Raw genomic sequence first — 21,812 nt, 5'->3', positions numbered from 1 at the left:
TCTGTGTTTCTCTCTCTCTGCCCCTCCCATGCCAACACTCTGTCTCTGTTTTTGTGTGTGTGTCTCTCTCTGTTTATTTAAACGTTTTATTTCATGTTTAAAACATGAAAACAACAGACCAATAAATTTTAAAAGTAGATGAAGAAAAAGTATTTTTCCTCTATCGGCTCTGATATTTGAACATCCAGAATTCAATAAGATTTCCTGTACAAAATTCACATGCTGACGTTAGTTCCCACTAAGTGTGGTATGTATGTTTAATGCAGACTGGAAACAACAACAACAACAACAACAACAGCAGCAGCAGCAGCAGCAGCAACAACAGGCTTTACCCTGTCAGTGCCATTGGCAAACGACCAGAGATCTCCTATATGGCCCCCCTCCCCTGGGGAGAATTGAAGGATGATGCACTAATTCCCATTCAACAATGTATTTAGTGAGTCTCTCGCTCCTGAGAAATGAAATACAGTTGTGACTTAGAGCATCCATCCATACCCTGACCTGAAATACCACATTGTTGCCTCGGTGTCCACTTGAGACTGTTTTTCTGAGGTGTACAACCGAGGACCAAGATTGCAATGCAACTGACCAGAAATCCCTGAGCCTCCTCCCTTGTGGAGGAGATTGTCCGATGGGGGGATGGTGGTCAACTCTGCGGAACAAGGTAGAGCTGCTTGGTGGCTGAGCAATAAGAGGTGGGAGAAGGTTCCTTTCCCCCATTTGCTCTGCAGCCTCATGGGAGGGGGATTGTTAAGGGAACCGAATCTAATGAACATGGGCCAGGATGGCTCCACCCACCCGTCTCCTGAGAAATAAGCATTTATTTGCTCTTTGCCATTTCCAGGCAATTAGCCAATGTTCACATGAACATGTGGAGACTTTACAAAATAGATTATGTATACAAGGAAACACTTTGCACAGTTATGAATTCGTGTTTCCTTCTGCTCCTCTCCTTCTGACACAAAACATTCCTGAAAAGGCTGTCTGCTCCCACGTAGAGCTAGAGTTCTTCCCGTTTCCTGGTCATTTGCCACTTCTCCGTGTGGAAGCACTGAGATTGTTTCAAACTCCTTCCCCTGCCGGTGCATGTTGGGATATCGCCTAGAGTCCCCACACGCACATGTTTGGGCACATGGACTTTACCGATACACAGAGAGTAGGGAATGGGATGATGGGACCGTGAGTCCCAGGCATTTTCACAGGGACTCCCGGGGCTCTGCCTTGTTTCCACCTTCATGCCTCATTGGCCACTCCCTCTGACCCTTTCAGGCTCTGAGAGTGCCCAATGATCCTCGGTGCTGATGGAGGGGAGAAACCTTGCGAGTCCCCAGCATAATCCACACCTCTCCAATAACCTCATTACAGACAGCCAGCCTTAAAGCTCAGGATTCTCCAGGTCCACTGGAACGCCATAGCCCATGAATCCAGCCAGATTCATGGTCCCTCCACATGTCTGGATCGCACCCACCTACAACACACAAAATATGGCCTACAAGGGACTGTGAGTGAGTGAGTAGTGAGTGAGGGCGGGTGAGTGTGCACGTGGGCAGGCGTGTATCTCAAGGCCTGTAGTGGGATCCCTGCACTGCTTCCTGAGACCTCTGTCCCTTCTTGTTCTTCCTCTTGGTAGCTCTGGCTCTGCCTGGGAGACAAGGGACTCGGTTAATGGCCGTTGCGCTCTGAGGTGGGATGTCCCTGGCTGAACTGTTGAGCCGGTAGATGTTTGGTTCACGGTGATCCTTTCCCATCTCGTCTCTGTATTTGGACTGGTGAATTAGGACTGCACCGGGGGGAAGGGCAAATTCTAATTTCCTGAGGTTGAATTCAGACTTGGGACGGTGGCTTTCTTGGAGGAATCTCCACTGGTCTAACGTGATTGCTGGCGGTGGTGTCTCTTCCACGTGATCCTCCAATTGTGGCACCTCGATGTCGGGGTCGGTTTCGGGCCCCCCTTGGGCCGCAGCCGTGCCTGCGTGGTCAGCCTGGAGGGATGTGGATTCCCCAGCACCTGGCTCACTCCCACGGTCTCTTTCCAATTCACTCTTCTGGATGTAAAAGAGGACATAGGCATGTTGGCTCAGGGCAGACGTCGCATCACTGGCGGTCACCTTCGCATCATCCATTTTGTACCACTGGCCGTTCCCAGCTTTGATGTAACAGAAGTAATGTCCGCTGTGACAATTCCAGCCCGCGTGCACCAGCACGGCATAGAGCACATAAGTCAGCGACCCCCCGTTCTGCCCAGACACGTATCGTCGCATGTCAAGGCGCTCAGGATATTGCACTTCCTTAGCCAGTTTGCTGCCCGTGAAATGGCAGAATCGTTTCAATACCAGCATCAGGACCTTGGAGCAAGTGTGCAAAGTCAACGTCTTGGAAGCGGGTACCTTGTCGAGACAAGTACTACAACGATAGGCATTTTCACCATCCAACTGTTCGGGCTTCACCAAGTGTTGCAAAGCTTGGCTCACACTCTGAGCCGCCCTGATATCCAGGCTAATGTCCAGGTAAGGGTCCAAAGTGCTGGAGACACCCTGGCAGTGGAGACACTGGATTTGAGACCTCCAGTACCCGCCAAAGATTTGCCGGATGAGGGTGGCGTCCTGAGCCTGAGGCTCTGAAGGCTTGTCCTCACGCAAACACGCTTGCTGCATAGCATCCAGAGTGAACATCAGAAACTCATGGGCATCCTCCTGCCTGTGTGTGTGGAAGGCAGCGAGCAGTTTTGGCGGAGGCCGGATCACATCTCCCGGACGGCAGAGGGCCCGGGTCACGTGAGCCTGCAGAGCACACAGCACGCAGAATGGCTGCCTCCCACAGCTTCGGGAGTGCTCCTGGGACAGCATGTAGCCGGCGAGGGGTGGTGTGTACGTCAGACACTGCAGCGCCGCATTCGCATAGCACGTGTTCCCCAGGTTCTGCAGGCCGGCCCCAACCACAGAAGGTCTCCTCCAACTCACGGGTTTCTTTGCGGGGGGCAGACCTATTGACGCGGGAGCCCAACCGTTCGGCAGGTCGCAGGGTGTGTGCGATGACGGTGACGGCTTCTCAGGTAGAGTGGGTCCTCTGTGGCCTTCAACACCACCCGTATTTGACCCGCAAGGTTTGAGGTTTGGAAAGACACGGAACTGAGACTCCTCTCGGCAGTGGGAAGAGGGCGTCTCCATGTCTCCTGAAACGTGGAGCCTCACGTTGCAGAGCGATGCTTCTCTCAGGAGGCCAGTCTCAGAATGATAGCTGTGGCCCTCTCCTCAGCCCTCGTAAAGCTCGCCCCACCCACCTGACTAGGACCACGTCATCCAATCAGCCACCAGCTGGAGTTGGATGAAGGGTCTTATGGTGTGGCCACTCTTCTGCAGACAGACCACTCAGCCCAGCCTTCCTCCTGCCCCTCCCTCCTCAAGAGGCACACACACACACACACACACACACACGTTTCACCACTTTCTCCACCTCCCTCATTTCCATTGCTCCCTCTCTGGACAGACGGACTTGAGCATTTCCAACCTAGAGGAAATCCTTTTTTGAGTATCCACTTTGCTTTTAGATAACACAAAGTGTCAAGGAATGACGGCCATGAATTTGTTAGGCTATGGAAATCATTTTACCAATTGAGCTCTGGTATCATGTAGGAGCACCTCCTCTCCGTCAGCCAGAATGCATGGGACACCAGCAAATTATTCTGGAATGATGACTGTCCATGGATTTGATTCTAAAACTCCTGAACTGTCTCCATAGGATCTGTGTATACAACTATCACGAAGGTCCTTTGAAACACGTCTGTCTACCAAGGGGTGGCCGAGAAATTGTCCCAAGAAATATCCTTTGCCTGGTTTCGGGCTTTGTAAATGCTTTCTTCATTTTGTAGCTCCCTTCCCAATAGGAGAACAAATCCTAAACCCATCATTTGCCAAATTGTCACTGGTATTCCTAGCAAATCACATAGCAAGGTAGGTATAGGTTCCCGTGGTTCAGGACATGTTTGTTGTGGATTTGTGACATTTATAGACGGTTTGAAATGGGAATTTAGACATGCAAGGAACAATGTCCCCTCGAGGAAACTGTGGCTTTAATGTGTCAGTATCTCTAGACCAGATTTCAGAACTGACCAGGTCTACTGAAAATGTGCTTTCTTCTCTAATGTTTGTTTGCTTTTCACTTTTAACATTTTAATTGATTTATTTTGAGAGAGAGACAGAGAGAGAGAGAGAGACAGAGAGACAGAGAGAGACAGAGAGCGAGAGAGAGCGCTCATGTGGACAAGCCAGGGAGAGACAGAGAGAGAGGGAGAGAGGATCCTCAATTAAACAGTCACCTCCTCAGGGTCACCAACTAGGAGGAAAAGGCTGCGAGCACGTGAGGTGTCTCAGTGCCAAACACATTCATGTGAGGGGAAGGAAAGGGGCAAGAGGTCAAGGAGGACACACAATGGGATGCACAAAAGGAGTCTTCAGACTCTTGTGACCACAGCCTGAAGACACGGCCCTCTCCCTGCCTGGTGCCCTCCAGCCCCACCCACGGCTTCCTTCAGCCTCTGCCTGGCCTCACTGCATGGGACCGGACCACGGCCCCACCTTTACCCGCAGCATCCTTACCCCTGCCACACCCATGCCCACACCTCATCCCAGTGCCACACCCATGCCCACACCTCATCCCCTCGGTTGGCCTGGCCTCACGTCCAGGCCTTTGCTCCACCGGGCCAGCCTGGCGCCAGCCACTCTCAGGACCACACCCCAAGGAGAATCTACCAGAGAGTGGGCAGAGGAGGGGGGCGAGCGAGGCCAGGGCACAAGCACACCTTTCCCTGTTCTTCAAATATCCGTTGGCAGGCGCCACGTTTGGACCTGTTTCTGCAAGGAATCATCTCTCCCTTTGGTTGTCATCTCGTCCTAGAAAACCGGTTGTGTTTTCACTGGACGGTGTTAGATGGTAGGAAGTCTCACGTGACTGGTCTGAGCAAAGCAAGTTGCCCTATTTAACGTAGTGACTTGAGCCAGTCCATTCCAGACCTTCCTGGAGCATAAAGCTGACCCCTGTCCCAAGACGAGACACCTGCTCCTGTCTGAGTGCCTGGCCCCGACAAGGCCATTCTCCCCGGGTCTGGAGCCTGCCGGTCTTCAGACTCCACGAACACCCCCTTGCTTCTCTAGCCTCAGCCCCGGCCACCTGCCACGTGGGCAAAGAGGCCTGCAGAATGGCTTCCAAAGAACCTTTGACCACCTAATTCTCTGTCCTCTCTCATCAATCGCTCATCACTCTACGTGTCTATCTCCTAACTCTCGTGTCTCCTTCCCCTCTCTAGTATCTATCTGTGGAATGTCTTTCTCATCCTTTCCTTTGTATCTCTTCTATGCCACCCTCCTTGACGTGACTTGTGAATGAAAATGCCTTTGAGAGACATGTGGACAGCAGCCCCTAATGCTGAGTGATTTCCCATGCACATGTTCTTTCGGTTCATGGGTTTTTATGTCGACAGACAGAGAGAGAGACAGACAGAGAGACAGACAGAGAGACAGAGAGAGAGAGAGAGAGAGAGAGGGAGGGAGGGAGAATGTGGGGGAGGGTTAGAGAGAAAAGGAGAGAGGCGATCCCGAGGAGGGAGGGAAACTCAAAGTTCAATCTCCCCAACCCTGAGATCATGACGTGAGCCGCCTCCAGGTCAGACACTTCTCTGACTGAGCCACTCAGGCATCCCGACCCTCATCGGTTTCGAATTCACCTCTAGCATTGTCTTGTTCCCAGGACACTTGGAGAGACTTTATCTTGAAAGGAGAAGAGAGGTTAACCCGTGTTTCTTTGCTGCTTCTGAATCCTTAGTTGTTCTCCACTAGGTGAGGATCCAAGTCCCAAGTGCACTTGGGAACAAATGCAGGATTCTACTCTATGTGACGGGAAACTACAGTGTACACACAAAAAAGAAAACCATGCACATTCGGTCGTCTCTGAGCAAATTTTATTAGCTGTGGTAACACTACACACAATGTTGCACTACCAGGGAAAAACAAAAATGCAGACAGCATGTAAAATAGTCCCCGATATGATCTGCAGAAAAACGATATCAGTGAACTATTCTAAAACGAAAGATTGCCTCCACTTGCCCAGCCCAGACTGGAATCATTCCTCCGGTGTCCCCAAATTCAGACATTCGCAAACCCGATACACATTCATTTCGCAGATCCTTAAGTTGACATTCGAGTGGACGACCTCTTGCAATCCTGGCGCTGAATTTCTCATAGAATCTATTGAAACGGAAGAAACGAGACCTTGTTGATTGAGACGGAGCCGGTGAACCAGAAGGTGTAGCTGCATAAAGGAAAAGTGCGCCATGAGCGTCTGCACGTGGGCGCTCAACCCACTCCCCGCCCCAAGCAGGACACCAAACACAGTGTGGACGCAAGTTTTTGTCCTTGCAGGTCTTTGGGGGAATTGCTGCTTTAGCAAAACTAGGTCACGGCCCTGCCTTGGCCTCCGCTCCGCAGTCACCTGCTCGGGGTCACAAGGGCCAGAGGACGAGTGTCCGAGGACATGAGGTGTCTCACTCCCGGTCGCTCTCCTCCGAGGACGAGGAAAGCTGCAGGTCATCGTGGAGGATGCTCAGGGAGACAGGCACACAGCCTCCCTCAGACTGGTGTGTGATGGGTGGACCCTGGCCAGGGGGGACTGGCCTCTCGGGAGGTGGCAGACAGGGAGCTGCTATGAACCTGGAGCTCCAGCCGCCTTTGTCCAGGCGGCTGAAGACCATTCGCAGGGGCTGGCCGGGTGCCTGCGGACAGGGCGGACACAGAGGCCAGGGGCACGCCTGGAGAGTGTCCAGGTGAGGTTGGGGGCGTGGAGGCTGGAGGCCCCTGCTTTGCACCGAGGCAGGGGTCTTCCTGGCCAGTTGGGCTGCCCCCGTGGGACCACATGCACTTGTCCTTGCTGGACGACACAGACTCTGGCGCAGCCCCACATGGGTGCTCCCTGTGCTCTTGTGGGGTGGCTGGAAGGGGCTGCAACGTGGTTTCTTTCGGGGGTTCTGGCACGTGTCGTCGGGGAGCGGGGCCCATCTCGTGCCTGGTGTCTGGATGTGGGGCTGGGGACTCGCAGCCAAACGGGTTGGAGGAGGATCAGGGCTCCCCTCAGGACGCTTGGCTGGTGCCTGGGCGTGGCCAATGCCACCCGCCTTGGAGACGGCCCTGGAAGCTTCGAGGGAGGCACATCGGGGCCGGTGTTGTCTCAGCTGGACACCGAGGCCTGGATCCCGGGCAGAGCGTTGGTGTGCCGGGGCAGGCGGGGCAGGCGGGGCAGGGGTCCCCACTTGCTGGGCATCCTGTCGGCCAGCAGGCGGGAAGGTGCTCGCCGCAGGTCTCCCGAGAGGAGCAGCCGACGGGGACAGCTGTGTCGTGTCAGGCGTCCCGCTAGGAGGCTCAGCCGGGACGTGCGGCTCCAGCACGGACACCCTCTTGGTGCTGTACACGGGCATCGGCCTGTGCGGATGCTGTGGGAACACATAACACACAGACAACGGCCATTAGTCCTTCCTCCCCACCAAGGACACATGCACGACAAGCACAGCAAAGAGACCGACAGAAACGCAAGCAACCGGGAGACACGGGAAAGGATTGTACTGACAGAGGACAAGGGCCTCCAGCTCAGCGTCGATCGGGAAGAAACACTGGGCAGTAGCCCCTTGATGCTTTGATTCCATGGGAGCGACGGACCAGAAAGGTTGTGCATCGTGCCTGCCTCCCGAAGTGGACAAGCACGTCCATTCACGCTTCTAGGAAAAGTACAGGCGTCCTGCAGGTGGAGGTTCGCGGTGGGGGCTACTGAGTTTGGATGGCCAATGGGGCGGGTCTATGTGTCACCAGGGAAAGATGCCTGTGCCTCCCAAGAGGCCTAGGTGTGGGCACAGCGCCCCGACATTATGTTGGCACGCCCAGCCGGCACCCGGTTAGCACACATGCAAGGAATCCTGCCGGATCATGGACACCCGGCAAACGTGGCTGGAAAGGACCCGCACGGAAATCCCAATGTTGACGATCGGGGTGGACCCCCTTCCTCAGCCAGGAGGGCCGGGAAGCCCGTCACATCCCCGTCCCCAGGAGAGAACGAGAGCAGGGACGGGGGACACTCACCCTCACATAGTCGCAGGAATCTGTGGAGTCCCTCCAGGCTCGCTGCTGCCTTCCAGGGGCTATCCTGGGGAATCTCTGCAGCAGCGCCTTCCTCTGCTGGGCTTCTCGCCTGCACGACCAAGAACGGGAAGGTGAAGGAGCGGCATTTCGTGTGTTCACCTGGGGAGCGAGTGATGGGGCTTGGGCAAGATCTCCTTTCTTCATCTGCCCCCCTGGCTCCCACTCCAGCGAGCCGTCCAGGTTGGCCCAAGACGTCCTCGTGTCGAGAGCCGTGTGCGCCACTGCCTGTCATTTGCCGCCTCCCCCTGTCTCCCTACCCCAGGACACACAGCCTCAGGGACTCCCCCAGAGCAGCACAATAGGCTCGTGAGGTCCCCTGGGGGGCGGGGAGCTCCTTTCTCTGCCTCCCCCACCCCTGTGTGTGTGTGAAGACGACACAGCACCCAGTGTCCGGGTACAGAGACTCAGCGACCTGAGCTGCCAGCCCACGGGCAGGCCGGAGCCGGCCGCATCCTCACCTTTGTCCCTCTTCCATGTCCCTCGCAGCCTGGTTGAAGGGCCCGGGCTTGTGCTGGTCCTGCTGCTGGCGTGGTTCCACATTCTCCTTCGGCTTCCTGGGGACAAAGGCCTGGGGGGCCAGGCACCCGTCCCAGCGCTTCATGGGGCACCTGGTGCTGGATGCGTTGTGCCCAAAGGCTCCGCAGTCCTTACACTTGAGCTGCGGACCAAGGAGGGGGGGGGTGCTCAGTGAATCAGCACCAATCACAGGCCTACTGCAAAGGACATGACAAGGACACACTCGGGGAGCGGAGGACTGGTGTGGGACAGGGCACATCGTGGACGGCTCGGGAGGTGCCAGGAGATGGAAGTGCCTAGGATTCTACCCAAGCCTCTGTGAGGGACGGACCGGGAGTTGGGATTGCAGGTCTCAGGCAGCGTAGAATGAGCCCCACGCCACGATGGGGACAAACACCAGGCTGGACGTGACCCTCCGGCCGAGGGAGCTTATCCCAACGGGCAGGCTGCTGAGATGCCAAGGCAGGCCACCGTGGGCTAGGAAAGGACGACCGACTTCCGGACACAGAGTCTTCATTCCCTCGTCATGTGCGATCCCCGGCTTCAGAGGCATGGCTCCCCCACCCCCACCCGACCCAGCCCCTCCAACCCACCCACTGGTTCACCACGCCTCCAGGGCTCCACTTACCCGAGGATCCTCGTCCTCTAGCCTGGGAACCCTGGGCGCCATGGCTGCTCTCCGTTGCCTCTTCCCGTTTGGGGCTTTCAAGGGTCTGGAAGGTACGTGCTGGGTGTGCCCACCCGCCATCTGCCCCATCTCCTTGAAGGGTCAAGTCAGCCTTGCTTGAAGATGGGTTTCTGGACTTGCTGAGTCAATGGGAAAAGGAGAGTCATTCCCACAGACACAACGACTCCTTCATGAACCTTCCTCCCCCAGCGGGCACGAGGGGGCGTCATGCCCACCAGGTCAGACACGGTCCTCACCTGGGAGGTGGGACCTCTCCCTCCTGCATGTTCTACACGCTCTCCCGTGGACCCACCCGCAGGACGGCACCCTCAGGCAAGGCCGTGGAGGTGGTCTTGCGTGACTCACCGGAGAGACTTTCGGGAAGTCTCTCCCAGGGCCCTCCGGAAGGAAGACCACACACAAAGTCCTGGCCCCCACGGACACCGCAATCCACGCTACGGCGATACTCCCTGTGGCACCCAGGGTTGCATGTGCACCGAGAAGGATGCTTGCCTCTCCAGAATGTACCTCTCCTACTTGACCCCCAGAGAAACCACCCTCAAAGACAAAGTCAATGAAAACGTTTCGTTTCTGCTCGACTCGACTGGAAGCTTCCCCACGCAGGGCCTGAACCCTTTCCTTTCATGTGGCCTTGACGGGGCCCCACGCTGAACTCACGTGTCAGCCGTGGCAAATGAGTATTTGCCGTGAAATTCGGGTGAACAAGAAAATTCCTTAGGCTCTCAGGCCCCACGGCGACATGGAGCAGGATGCTGTCACTGCTCCCGCACGCCCTCACACCAGTCCGACTCTGGGGTTCAGTTCCTTTGGAAGCAGAACCTCATGTGCTCAGGAACACCGAGAGCCACGCCTTTCCTCAGTCTCTGTTCTCACACTCGTCTTCAACACTAAAGCGTCCTTCACCTGGTGAGTCGAGGCGCATCACAACCTCCATTTCCTCCCTGTCCCACTTCCGTGCCAGCTCGTGTGAGCCCCACATCGTCCCAACCCACCTGAAACGCCAACGTGCTCCTCCTGTGTGTCAGGAGACACCGAGACGTCCAGAGCGGCGGGTGGCAGGCGGACTGCCGTGGCGGAGACTCAGCGTCCGTCCGGCGTGCCCGAGGGACGGTCAGTGAGGGACACTTCCTTCCTTCCCGGACTCTTAGACCCGCCCAAGGTCACGTGACCTCTCGGGCACTTTAATCCCAGGCAGCCCATCACCTTGGTGCTCCTCACGTCTCCACACTAGGAACGAATCCTGGAGGTTTAGCGATTTCTTGCCGTTGTAACTGGTATGCATGCATGTGGAGATAGACGTTTCAGAACACATCTTCACCCTTGGAAAAAGAGACTCGTGTGTGCATGCCTGTTTCATTCGTAAACTGGTGTTTCTCGTGGGCCTCCAGGGAAGCTTGCGGGGCCCCTGGCCTCACGTACGTTCCTGTGGTTGGGGGCCCCTTCGGCGTCCTCCGTGTCCAAGCTTCTCCCTTTCCCAACGGGAGCGGTGTGTCCATGAGCTATTTGCAGTGTCCCTTCACTCCACACCCTGCCCTGCCCTCCCCGTTCCCCTTTCTGTCTCTAGGGCGGTGACTGCGCTTGCTGGGACCTTCGGAGGAATGGGATCCTATGTCCCGTGTCCCCTGGGAACCAGCTGCCTTGGCACTTGGTCTCGTGACCCAAGTCGCTGTTCCTGACAAGTCCCTGTGTTGACGCGGGGGGGGGGCGCTCCCTGTGTCCGACGCCCCTCGTTTGGGGCTCTTTGTTGTTGCCCATCAACTCGGACGTTCTGTTTCGCTTTTGCTCCCATTGGGGGATGTTGGTGTGATTGCCACCGTTTCTCCTGGCCTGGCCTGGCTGGCCTCAGCCACGGACACTGTGTCAGGGAGATGTCTTTGGGATCCCGAAGGGCCAGACCCAAGGGACAAGGTGCAGCCCCAATGGCGGGGCATTCCTGAGTGTCATGCAAGCGAGCACCTTTCTCCCACAGCAGTGCAAAAGCTAGCGGCCCCACTGGCCGAGGTGGAGGGCCTGCGTCGGCAGTGCCGTGGGCACCCTGGATGGTTTCCCTCCTTGAACATTGGCGTGTATTGCGCGTCGTGTGCGCTTTTCTTTGGCCTTTCCTATCTTCTCCGGGAGGCTGCTCCTGTGGCCTCTGTCCACTGCCCTCAAGGCAGGGCCCTCCCCCAACCTGGTGCCCTCCAGCCCCGCCCACCGCTTCCTTCAGCCTCTGCCTGGCCTCCTCACTCCATGGCACCATACCCCGGCCCCACCCTTACACGCAGCATCCTTACCCCTGCCACACCCGTGCCCACACCCTTTCCCAGTGCTCTCAAACCTCCGTTGGCTTGGCCTCGCTTCCAGGCCGTGGCTCCACGGGGCCAGCCTGGTGCCGGACACTCTCAGGACCACTCCCCAGGGAGAAGCCCCCAGAGAGTGGGGGCGGGGGAGGGGGCGGGCGAGGCCAGGGCACAAGCACACCTTTCCCTGTTCTTCAAATATCCGTTGGCCCCCTCCCTGCTTGGTTTTGTACCCCTCCCTGTTTTTATATTATTTTTCCTTCCCTTCCCTGATGCTCATCTGTTTTGCACCTTAGAGCCTTCATATGAGTGAAGTCATGTGATAGTTGTCTTTCTCTGACTCATTTCGCTGAGGAGAATACCCTCTCCTTGTAGCCACATCGTTGCGAATGGCACCCTGTTTTTCCTTTCGATCGCCTCGTAATGTTCCATTGTATCTCTATGTGCCACCTCTTCTTTTTCCATTCCATGCATCTATGGACATTCGGGCTCTTTCCATCCTTTGGCTATTGTTGATAGTGCTGCTGGAAGCTTTTGGGGGCGTTTGGGTGCAGGTGCCCCTTGGAAACAGCACACCCATATCCCTTGGATAAATACCTAGTCGTGCAATTGCTGGCTCGTAGGGTCGCTGTGCTTTCAGTTTTTTGAGGAACCTCCATGCTGTTTTCCAGAGTGGCGGCGCCAGTTTGCATTCCCACCAGCAGTGCAAAAGAGATCCTGTTGCTCCGCACCCTGGCCAACATCGGTTGTTGCCTGACTTGTTAATGTTAGCCATTATGACACATTATGTGTGAAGTGGTAGCTCATTGTGATCTTGATATGGATTTCCCTGGTGATGAGTGAGGTTGAGCATTTTTTCATGTGTCAGTTGACCATCTGGATGTCTTCCTGGAGCAGTGTCTATTCATGACTTTTGCCCATTTCTTCGCTGGATTCGTTGGTTTTTGGCTGTTGAGTGTGATCAGTTCTTTATCGATTTGTCTACTGAGCCTTTCTCTGATGTGTCGTTCGCAAATATCTTCTACCATTGATGATTGAGCTGATTTGTTAGTGTAGCTGATCTGTTTCCTTCACGGCGCAGGAGAGTTTTCTTTGGATGAGTTCTCAATAGGTCGTTTTTCCTTTTGTTTCCCTTGCCTCCGGAGACGCGTTGAGTAAGAAGTTGCTGTGGCCCAGATCACAGAGGCTTTTCCCTGCTTTCTCCTCGAGGGTTTTGATGGCTTCCTGTCTTACACTTAGGACGTTCCTCCCTTTTGAGTTTCTTTATGTGTACGGTGTCAGAAAGTGGTGCGGGTTCCTTTTTCTGCATGTCGCTGTCCAGTTTTCCCAGCACCGCTTGTTGAAGAGACTGTCTTTATTCCATTGGATATTCTTTCCTGCTTTGTCAAGGAGTCGTTGGCCATCCATTTGTGGGTCCATTTCTGTTCTCTTGAGCTGAGTGTCCGTTTTTGTGCCAGTACCATACTGTCTTGATGATGACAGCTGTGCAATTACAGCTTGAGGACTGCGATTGTGATGCATCGAGCTTTCCTTTCTTTTTCAACAGTGCTTTGGCTCTTCAGGGTCTTTTCTGGGCCCATGCAAATTCTAGGATTGTCTGTTCCAGCTCTGCGAGGAGTGCTGGTGTTCTTTGGATAGGTGTTGCTTGGAGTATGTCGATTGCTTTGGGTGGTACTGACATTTTACCCATATTTGTTCCTCCCAACCAGGAGCGTGGAATCTTTTTCCATTATGTTTTCTGTCTTCTAAAATTTCATGTAGTTGTCAGTGTATAGGTTTTTCATCTCTTTGGTTAGATTTATTCCTAGGTATTTTATGATTTTGGGTGCAATTGTCAATGGGACCGATGCTTGATTTTTCTTCCTGTTGCTTCATCATTGGTGTATCGGAATGCAGCCCGTTTCTGTGCATTGATTTCACATCCTGCAACTTTGCTGAATTCATGGATCAGTTCTAGCAGTTTGTGGTGGAATCTTTTGGGTTTTCCATATGGAGTATCATGTCGTCCACCAAGAGGGAACGTTTGACGTCTCCCGGCCAATTTGGAGGCCTTTGAGTTCTTTGTGTTGTCTGATGGCTGAGGCTAAGGCTTCCAATGCGATGGTGAATAACAGTGGCAAGAGTGGACCTCCCTGTCTTGTCCCTGTCCTTAGGGGGAAAGCTCTCAGGTTTTCCCCATGGGGGATGATATTCGCGTTGGGTCTTTCGTATATGACTTATATGGTCCTTCTAGCCCTACTTTCTTGAGGGTTTGTATCAAGATAGGATGTTGTATTTTGTCCCATGCTTTCTCCGCATTGATTGAGAGGATCGTGTGGTTCTTGTCCTTTCTTTTCTTAGATGTGATGAATCACATTGATTGTTTTGTGCATATCGAACCAGATCTCCATCCCAGGTATAGATCCCACCTGGTCGTGGCGAATCATTTTTTGGATATATTACTGTTGGATCCGATCGGCTGACAACTTGTTGAGCAGTTTTGCATCCATGTTCCTCAGGGAAATGGGCCCATCGTTCTCCTTCGTCATGGGGTCTCTGTCTGGGTTTGGAATCAAGGAAATACTGGCTTCGTAGAAAGAGCTTGGAAGTGTTCCTTCCGTTTCTCTCTTTTGGAGCAGCTTCAAGAGAATAGATGTGAACGCTTCTCTAAATGTTTGGGAGAATTCCCCTGGAAAGCCGTCTGGCCCTGGACTCTGCATTTTTCTTTTCGTGGGGGGTGGGGGGAGGGGGAGATTTTTGATTACTAATTCATTTTCTTTACTTCTTTTGGTCTGTTCAAATTTTCTTTCTTCCTGTTTCAGTTTTGGTAGTTTATATGTTTCTTGGGAGTTGTCCATTTCTCCCAGATTGCCCATTTTATTGGTGTATAATTGCTCACAATATTCTCGTAGTATTGTTTGTATTTCTGCTGTGTTGGTTGTGATCTCTCCTCTTTCATTCTTGATTGCCTTTCTTTGGGTCCTTTCCTTTTTCTTTTTGAGCAAACTGGCTAGGGATTTATCAATTTTGTGAATTCTTTCAACGAATCAGCTCTGGTTTCACTGATCCGTTCTAGTGTCGTTGGTTTTGTTTTGTTTTTTTCTTTTTGTACTTGTGTTTGTTTTTGTGTTTTTTTTTTTGTTTTTTTTTTTTTTTTTTTTTTTTTTGGTTTCCATAGCATTGATTTCTGCTCTAATCTGCATTATATCCTGTCTCTGCTGGTTTGGGGTTTTCTTTGCTGTTCTTTTTCCAACACTTTAAGGTGAACGGTTAGGTTGTGTCTCTGAGCCGTTTCTTCTTTCTTTCGGAAGGCCTGGATTGCTATATACTTCCCTCGAATGACCCCCTTTGCTGCGTCCCAGAGGTTTTGGCCTGTGGTGTTACCGTTCTCCTTTGCTTCCATGGACTGTTTAATTTCCTCTTTAACTTCTTGGTAAGCCCATTCACTCTTAAGTAGGGTGTTCTTTAGTCTCCAAGTATTTGTTACATTTCCACATTGTTTCTTGTCGTGATTTCGAGTTTCATAGCATTGTGGTCTGAGAATATGCACGATATGGTGTCGATCTTTTTGTCCTTGTTGAGGGCTGATTTGTGTCCCAGTATGTGATCTATTGTGGAGAATGTTCCGTGTGCACTGGAGAAGAATGTATATTTGCCTGCTTTAGGATGAAATGTTCTGACAATATCTGTCAAGTCCATCTGGTCCAGTGTGTCATTCAAAACCATTGCTTCCTTGTTGATTGTGGGTTTAGGTGAGCTGTCCGTTGCTGTAAGTGGGGTGTTGACGTTCCCTCCTAGTATGGTATCATTCTCAATGAGTTTCTTTATGTCTGTGATGCATTGATGTATCTATTTGGGCGCACCACATTTGGTGCACAAATGTTTACAATCGTGAGGTCTTCTTGGTGCACAGACCCAATAATTATGATATAACGCCCTTCTACGTGTCTCGTTAGAGTCTTTATTTTAAAGTCTAGATTGTCCGATATAAGTATGGCTACTCCTGCTTTCTTTTGCCAACCATGAGCCTGAGAGATGGTTTTCCATCCCCTTGCTTTCAATCTGAAGGCGTCTTTAGGTCTCAAGTGGGTCCCTTGTAAGCAGCATATGGACGATCTTCTTTTCTCACCCATTCTGTTACCCTATGTGTTTTGATTGGAGCATTGAGTCCATTGACGTTTGGAGTGAGTACTGAAAGGTATGAAGTTATTGCCATTGTGTTGCTTGTAGAGTTGGAGGAGTTGCTGGTGGTGTTCGCTGATCCTTGCCAGTGTTTTCTGCCTGTGGTCTGTTTTTTTCTTTTATGTCTTTTGTCCCCTGGGAGAGTCCGCCTTCAAATGTCTTGCAGGGCTGGTGGAGTGGTCAGGAACTCCTTTAATTTTTGCTTGGGACACTTTCCATCTCTACTTCTATTTGGAATGACAGCTTTGCTGGACAAATAAGTTTTGGCCGCATACTTTTAGGATTCAGTGCGATGAATATAGCCTGCCACTCATTTCTGGGCTGCCAGGTTTCTGTGGATAGGTCTGCTGCAAATGTGGTCAGTCGTCCCTTGTAGGGGAAGGACTTTTGTTTCCCTTGCTGCTTTCCTGATTCTTTCCTTGCCTGAGTATTTTGTGAACTCCACTAGGCTCTGCCTTGTTGATGGTTGGACGTTGTCGAATCTAATGGGAGTCTTCTGTGCTTCCTGGATTTTGTGTGTCTTTCCCAGGTTAGGAAAGTTTTCTGCTGTGATGTGCTCACATAACCCTTCTACCCCCTTTTCTCTCTCCTCGTCTTCTGGGACCCCTATGATTGTGATGTTATTCCTTTTCAATGAGTCGCTGAGTTCCCGAATTCTTAAATCCTGCTCTTTTGCTTTAGTCTCCCTCTTTCCTTCTGCTTCGTTATTCTCCATTGCTTTGTCCCCTCTATCGCTGGTTTCCTGCTCAGCCTTATCATCCTTGCCGCTGTGGCATCTGTTCCAGATCGCAGCTCGCTTGTAGCCTTGTTTATTTCATCCTGGCTAGCTTTGCCTTCGTTTATCCCCACAGAAAGGCATTCTCATCTACTTTCGACCCCAGCTGGTGTTCTTAGTATCGTGATTCTAAATTCTGGTTCAAACATCTTGCTTGTTTCTATCTGTGTTGGTTAAGGGCCTGGCTGTCCTTTCTTCCTGCTCTTTCTGTTGGGGTGAATTCCGTTGCTTCGTCCTTTTGACCGAAGGAAAGGAATGAATAAGATAAAAGAATTCAAAACTAAAAAATAAGAAACAACACACACACACGAATCACACAAATGGTGCTAGATCCTAGGTGAGTTGTGGTCTGGTTGTTGAAATGGGCTTGATAGATTAGAGGAAGAAGGGAAAGAACATAAAAAAAGGAAACCGTTGGAAAATTTGGAAAAAAGAACACAGTGAAATAGGATAAACTGAAATGATGGAATTCAAATGGAATTTGACACATTTACAAAAAATTGAACGAATATAGTCGACAAACACTCAAGGAAATTATTTTAAACCCTGGAAAATAACCACATATTTTTTCTCTTTCTGTCTTCATGAAAAAGAAAAGAAATGAAAAAGACAAGAAAAGAGATGGACCAGCGAACAGACTGAAATACGATTGAAGTTACATTGTTGTCCCCTAGAAGTCAAAGGATGAAGCACTTTGTAGTCCATACACTCAGAAGGCGGAGAGACTTGGGTTCCTGAAGAGCCAGGTTGGCCCAGTTGGGCGGTGCTAAGTGTCACGGCTCTGTTCTCCACTAGATGGCGCAGCTAGCCTACAAGTGCGGATTGCTGGGGCGCTTGGAGGTGCATATGCGCATGCGCGGGAGCGGAGCCCTTGGCGTCACTCAGGTGCCCAGTCTGTAGTATCTGAACTCGGCTGTCTGCGACCAGCAATCCTACCCCCGTCCTTTCTCTCCGGCTTCTGTCCACTCGCCGCTTTTACACTGTCCGTGGCCCAGCCGTCAGGTTGGCAGGCGGCACCTTCCTCGTGGGATTTACCTCCCAGGCGGCTGTGTTTCCCGACCCCTCCCTTCTGAGGGCCCGCGGCTGAGACCTGCTCAGATCCTCTGCGTCAGGGTCTCAGCGAGCAGTGGCCGGGTGCCGGCCGCACCCGGGAACATCGGCAACACCGTGCCGCTGCCGATGCCCAGAGACTGAGGCTGGGTGCCAGCCTGCGCCCGAAAACGTTCGCGCGATGGTGTAGCAGCAGCGTTTCGAGGATTATGGAAAATCACCACACACCTCTGGTAGCGGGCTTCCCCCTTAACGACCTTGTTCCAGCACCAGCGAATGTGGCTGTTCTCCGGGGTCTGCTGGGACCTCTGGGGTCGGCTGGGGTGGCCACACAGACTACCTCGTGTCCTCGCAGCAGGGGAACCGCCTTTCTCCGTGTGGTTCGAGACACCCCTCCTCCACCCCTCCAGTCTTCACTCTGCTCTCGGGATTCGCCCTTCCGACCAGAGCACCGCCAGGTATCAGATGCGGAGTTTCGCACTCTGCCCTCCCCCTGTTTGTACAGTCTTCATGGAATTGAAACCCGCTCCTTTCTCCTTCCTCCCTTTTTGGTTCAGTGCCTGTGGCTCTTTCCACATTGCCACTTTCTCCCCAGCTGCTTTTGGCGGGGGGAGGGGAGGGCGAGGGGATTGCTTTCCCCATATTCTGCCCCTGTCTCCGTCCTCTCTCTGCAGGCAAAAACAGCTCCCTGCCCTCTGTGGCTTCTCTCTTCCCCAGGTCACCTCTCTGCGCCTCGTCCCCACTGAGTTCTGCGGTTCAGGTTGGGCAACCTGTTGCGTGAATCCTCAGATCAGTTTTCGAGGCGTGCAGGATGGTTTTGTGTTGATGTGGCTGCATGTTATGGATGCAAGACGCAAAGAACACTTCCATGCTCTTCTGCCATCTTGGCCCCTCCCCCCACACTGCCTTTTCTGTATCGTCACCAATACCCTTAGGAATTGCAGGGTGACTTCTCTGAATTAAGCTTTCCGTGAGAAATCCAGATTAGGCTGGCTGGATTTGGCGAGACCAAATAACGCTGTTCCCATTGCCATGATTGCTCCCACATCACCGCACGTGAGGCCACCTCCTGGTTTTCCATATGCAATCTTCTTTGCGAATTGTCAACAGTTTTTAAAATTGAATGTCTTGACTTCACTGGATTTATATTTTGAAAGAAAAGTTCCTGGAATGCCTGGAAAATATATCGTCACCAGTGGCCCGAGCAGCTCAAGGTTGTCTATTTTAGCTCAGAGTCCAGGGTCCAGCACGGCCAAAGCGAAGTCACAAGGAGGGAATCCTAGACCCACCAGACCTTCTGTAAATGTTCATGGTCGCCTTTATGCCCCACGAAATGCTCAGGCTGCAGCGCAAGGCATGGAGACTCCGACCTGCCAGCCTGAGCAAGTGCCCAAAGCCAGGTCCTCCTGGAAGTCTAGGCAATGCCCGTGCTGGCCAGCGGCGCCCCCTGCTGGACAGAGAGCAGTGTGCAAGACTCCCTCTTGTGACCTCCCCCACGGATTACAGAGCCAGAGGTGTGGACTTCATCATGTGTGGGTGGAACACGTGACACACGGCCACCCAGGAAGAGCTGGTCCTAGTCATCTGGGGAGCTGACTGGATGCTTATGGAGGCCGTCTTGAGATCCAGATCAAATATTGTCCGTGTGTGTGTGTGTGTGTGTGTGTGTGCGTGTGATATTCAGGTTTGAATCCAGGAAGAGAAAGTTGGATCCCCAAATTTCTACAGGATGACCTAGCATGGTTATTTTCTGTGGCTTTTCCCTTCGTGGCTCAGTTGCACATACACTGTTTGCGTTTTACCCACGATTCTGCCCACTTTAGAATCAAATCCACAGGAAGGATAGATTTCACGTGTGCATGTCTTTTGAGATCTAACATCCAGCTAGCCCTGTTGAACTCTTTGACTGAGAAAGTGCCATGTCATCGCTCATCTGTGGAATAAAAAACAAAATAGAAGAACCTAGGGCAAGCGAAGAATAAATAAAATAAGATAAAATCACAGCGGGGGGCAAGCCATAGGAGACTCTTCAAAAAATTTTGTTTTCTCTTTATCTTAGAGAGAGAGAGAGAGAGAGAGAGAGAGACAGAGACAGAGACAGAGATACAGAGCATGACGAGGGGAGTGTCAGAGAGAGGCGTGCACCCAGAATCCAGAGCAGGCTCCAGGCTCTGAGCTGTCATCACAGCGCCGGACACGGGGCTTGAAGTCTCAAAGCCTTAGATCATGAGCTGACGGAATCAGAGTGCACACCGGCTGAGACACCCACGTGCCCCAGGAGAACCCTTAAGTGTAGAGAAGAAAGTGAGGGTTGCTCGAGGGGAGGAGTGGGTGGGCTCCCTTTGCAACGGGCGTTATGGAGGGCCCCTGTGGGGGTTGGCAGTGGGTGTTTCATGTAAGTGACGAAGCCCTAAATTCCACCCCTGAAACCAAGACTGCACTCAATGTTAACTAAATTTGATTTCAATTTGGAAAATGGAGGGGGGAATGGGTGCCTCAGTCGGTTGAGTGTCCAACCTCAGCTCAGGTCAGGATCTCATGGTTCGTGGGGTTGAGCTCCACGTTGGGCTCTGTGCTGACAGCTCAGAGCCTGGAGCTGCTTTGGATTCTGTGTTTCTCTCTCTCTGCCCCTCCCATGCCAACACTCTGTCTCTGTTTTTGTGTGTGTGTCTCTCTCTGTTTATTTAAACGTTTTATTTCATGTTTAAAACATGAAAACAACAGACCAATAAATTTTAAAAGTAGATGAAGAAAAAGTATTTTTCCTCTATCGGCTCTGATATTTGAACATCCAGAATTCAATAAGATTTCCTGTACAAAATTCACATGCTGACGTTAGTTCCCACTAAGTGTGGTATGTATGTTTAATGCAGACTGGAAACAACAACAACAACAACAACAGCAGCAGCAGCAGCAGCAGCAACAACAACAGGCTTTACCCTGTCAGTGCCATTGGCAAACGACCAGAGATCTCCTATATGGCCCCCCTCCCCTGGGGGGAATTGAAGGATGATGCACTAATTCCCATTCAACAATGTATTTAGTGAGTCTCTCGCTCCTGAGAAATGAAATACAGTTGTGACTTAGAGCATCCATCCATACCCTGACCTGAAATACCACATTGTTGCCTCGGTGTCCACTTGAGACTGTTTTTCTGAGGTGTACAACCGAGGACCAAGATTGCAATGCAAGTGACCAGAAATCCCTGAGCCTCCTCCCTTGTGGAGGAGATTGTCCGATGGGGGGATGGTGGTCAACTCTGCGGAACAAGGTAGAGCTGCTTGGTGGCTGAGCAATAAGAGGTGGGAGAAGGTTCCTTTCCCCCATTTGCTCTGCAGCCTCATGGGAGGGGGATTGTTAAGGGAACCGAATCTAATGAACATGGGCCAGGATGGCTCCACCCACCCGTCTCCTGAGAAATAAGCATTTATTTGCTCTTTGCCATTTCCAGGCAATTAGCCAATGTTCACATGAACATGTGGAGACTTTACAAAATAGATTATGTATACAAGGAAACACTTTGCACAGTTATGAATTCGTGTTTCCTTCTGCTCCTCTCCTTCTGACACAAAACATTCCTGAAAAGGCTGTCTGCTCCCACGTAGAGCTAGAGTTCTTCCCGTTTCCTGGTCATTTGCCACTTCTCCGTGTGGAAGCACTGAGATTGTTTCAAACTCCTTCCCCTGCCGGTGCATGTTGGGATATCACCGAGAGTCCCCACACGCACATGTTTGGGCACATGGACTTTACCGATACACAGAGAGTAGGGAATGGGATGATGGGACCGTGAGTCCCAGGCATTTTCACAGGGACTCCCGGGGCTCTGCCTTGTTTCCACCTTCATGCCTCATTGGCCACTCCCTCTGACCCTTTCAGGCTCTGAGAGTGCCCAATGATCCTCGGTGCTGATGGAGGGGAGAAACCTTGCGAGTCCCCAGCATAATCCACACCTCTCCAATAACCTCATTACAGACAGCCAGCCTTAAAGCTCAGGATTCTCCAGGTCCACTGGAACGCCATAGCCCATGAATCCAGCCAGATTCATGGTCCCTCCACATGTCTGGATCGCACCCACCTACAACACACAAAATATGGCCTACAAGGGACTGTGAGTGAGTGAGTAGTGAGTGAGGGCGGGTGAGTGTGCACGTGGGCAGGCGTGTATC

At 52.2% G+C, this 21,812-nt stretch overlaps 1 protein-coding gene across 1 annotated transcript; it reads right to left on the bottom strand.

The window, feature by feature from the left end:
- Window positions 1-1,559: 1,559 nt before the first annotated feature.
- LOC145715428 (ubiquitin carboxyl-terminal hydrolase 17-like protein 6) lies at window positions 1,560-3,265 on the bottom strand. Its single transcript, XM_081795438.1, has one exon. It carries the CDS (start codon window positions 3,165-3,167, stop codon window positions 1,560-1,562), a length of 1,608 nt encoding a protein of 535 aa, XP_081651564.1. The 5' UTR covers window positions 3,168-3,265.
- Between the last annotated feature and the right edge of the window lie 18,547 nt (window positions 3,266-21,812).

This window comes from Panthera onca, chromosome B1, assembly GCF_046562875.1.
Source record: "Panthera onca isolate mPanOnc1 chromosome B1, mPanOnc1 haplotype 2, whole genome shotgun sequence".
Lineage (NCBI taxonomy): Eukaryota > Metazoa > Chordata > Mammalia > Carnivora > Felidae > Panthera > Panthera onca.
The sequence above is the reverse complement of the archived record's forward strand: the minus strand, read 5'-3'. Positions and strand labels throughout refer to the sequence as shown.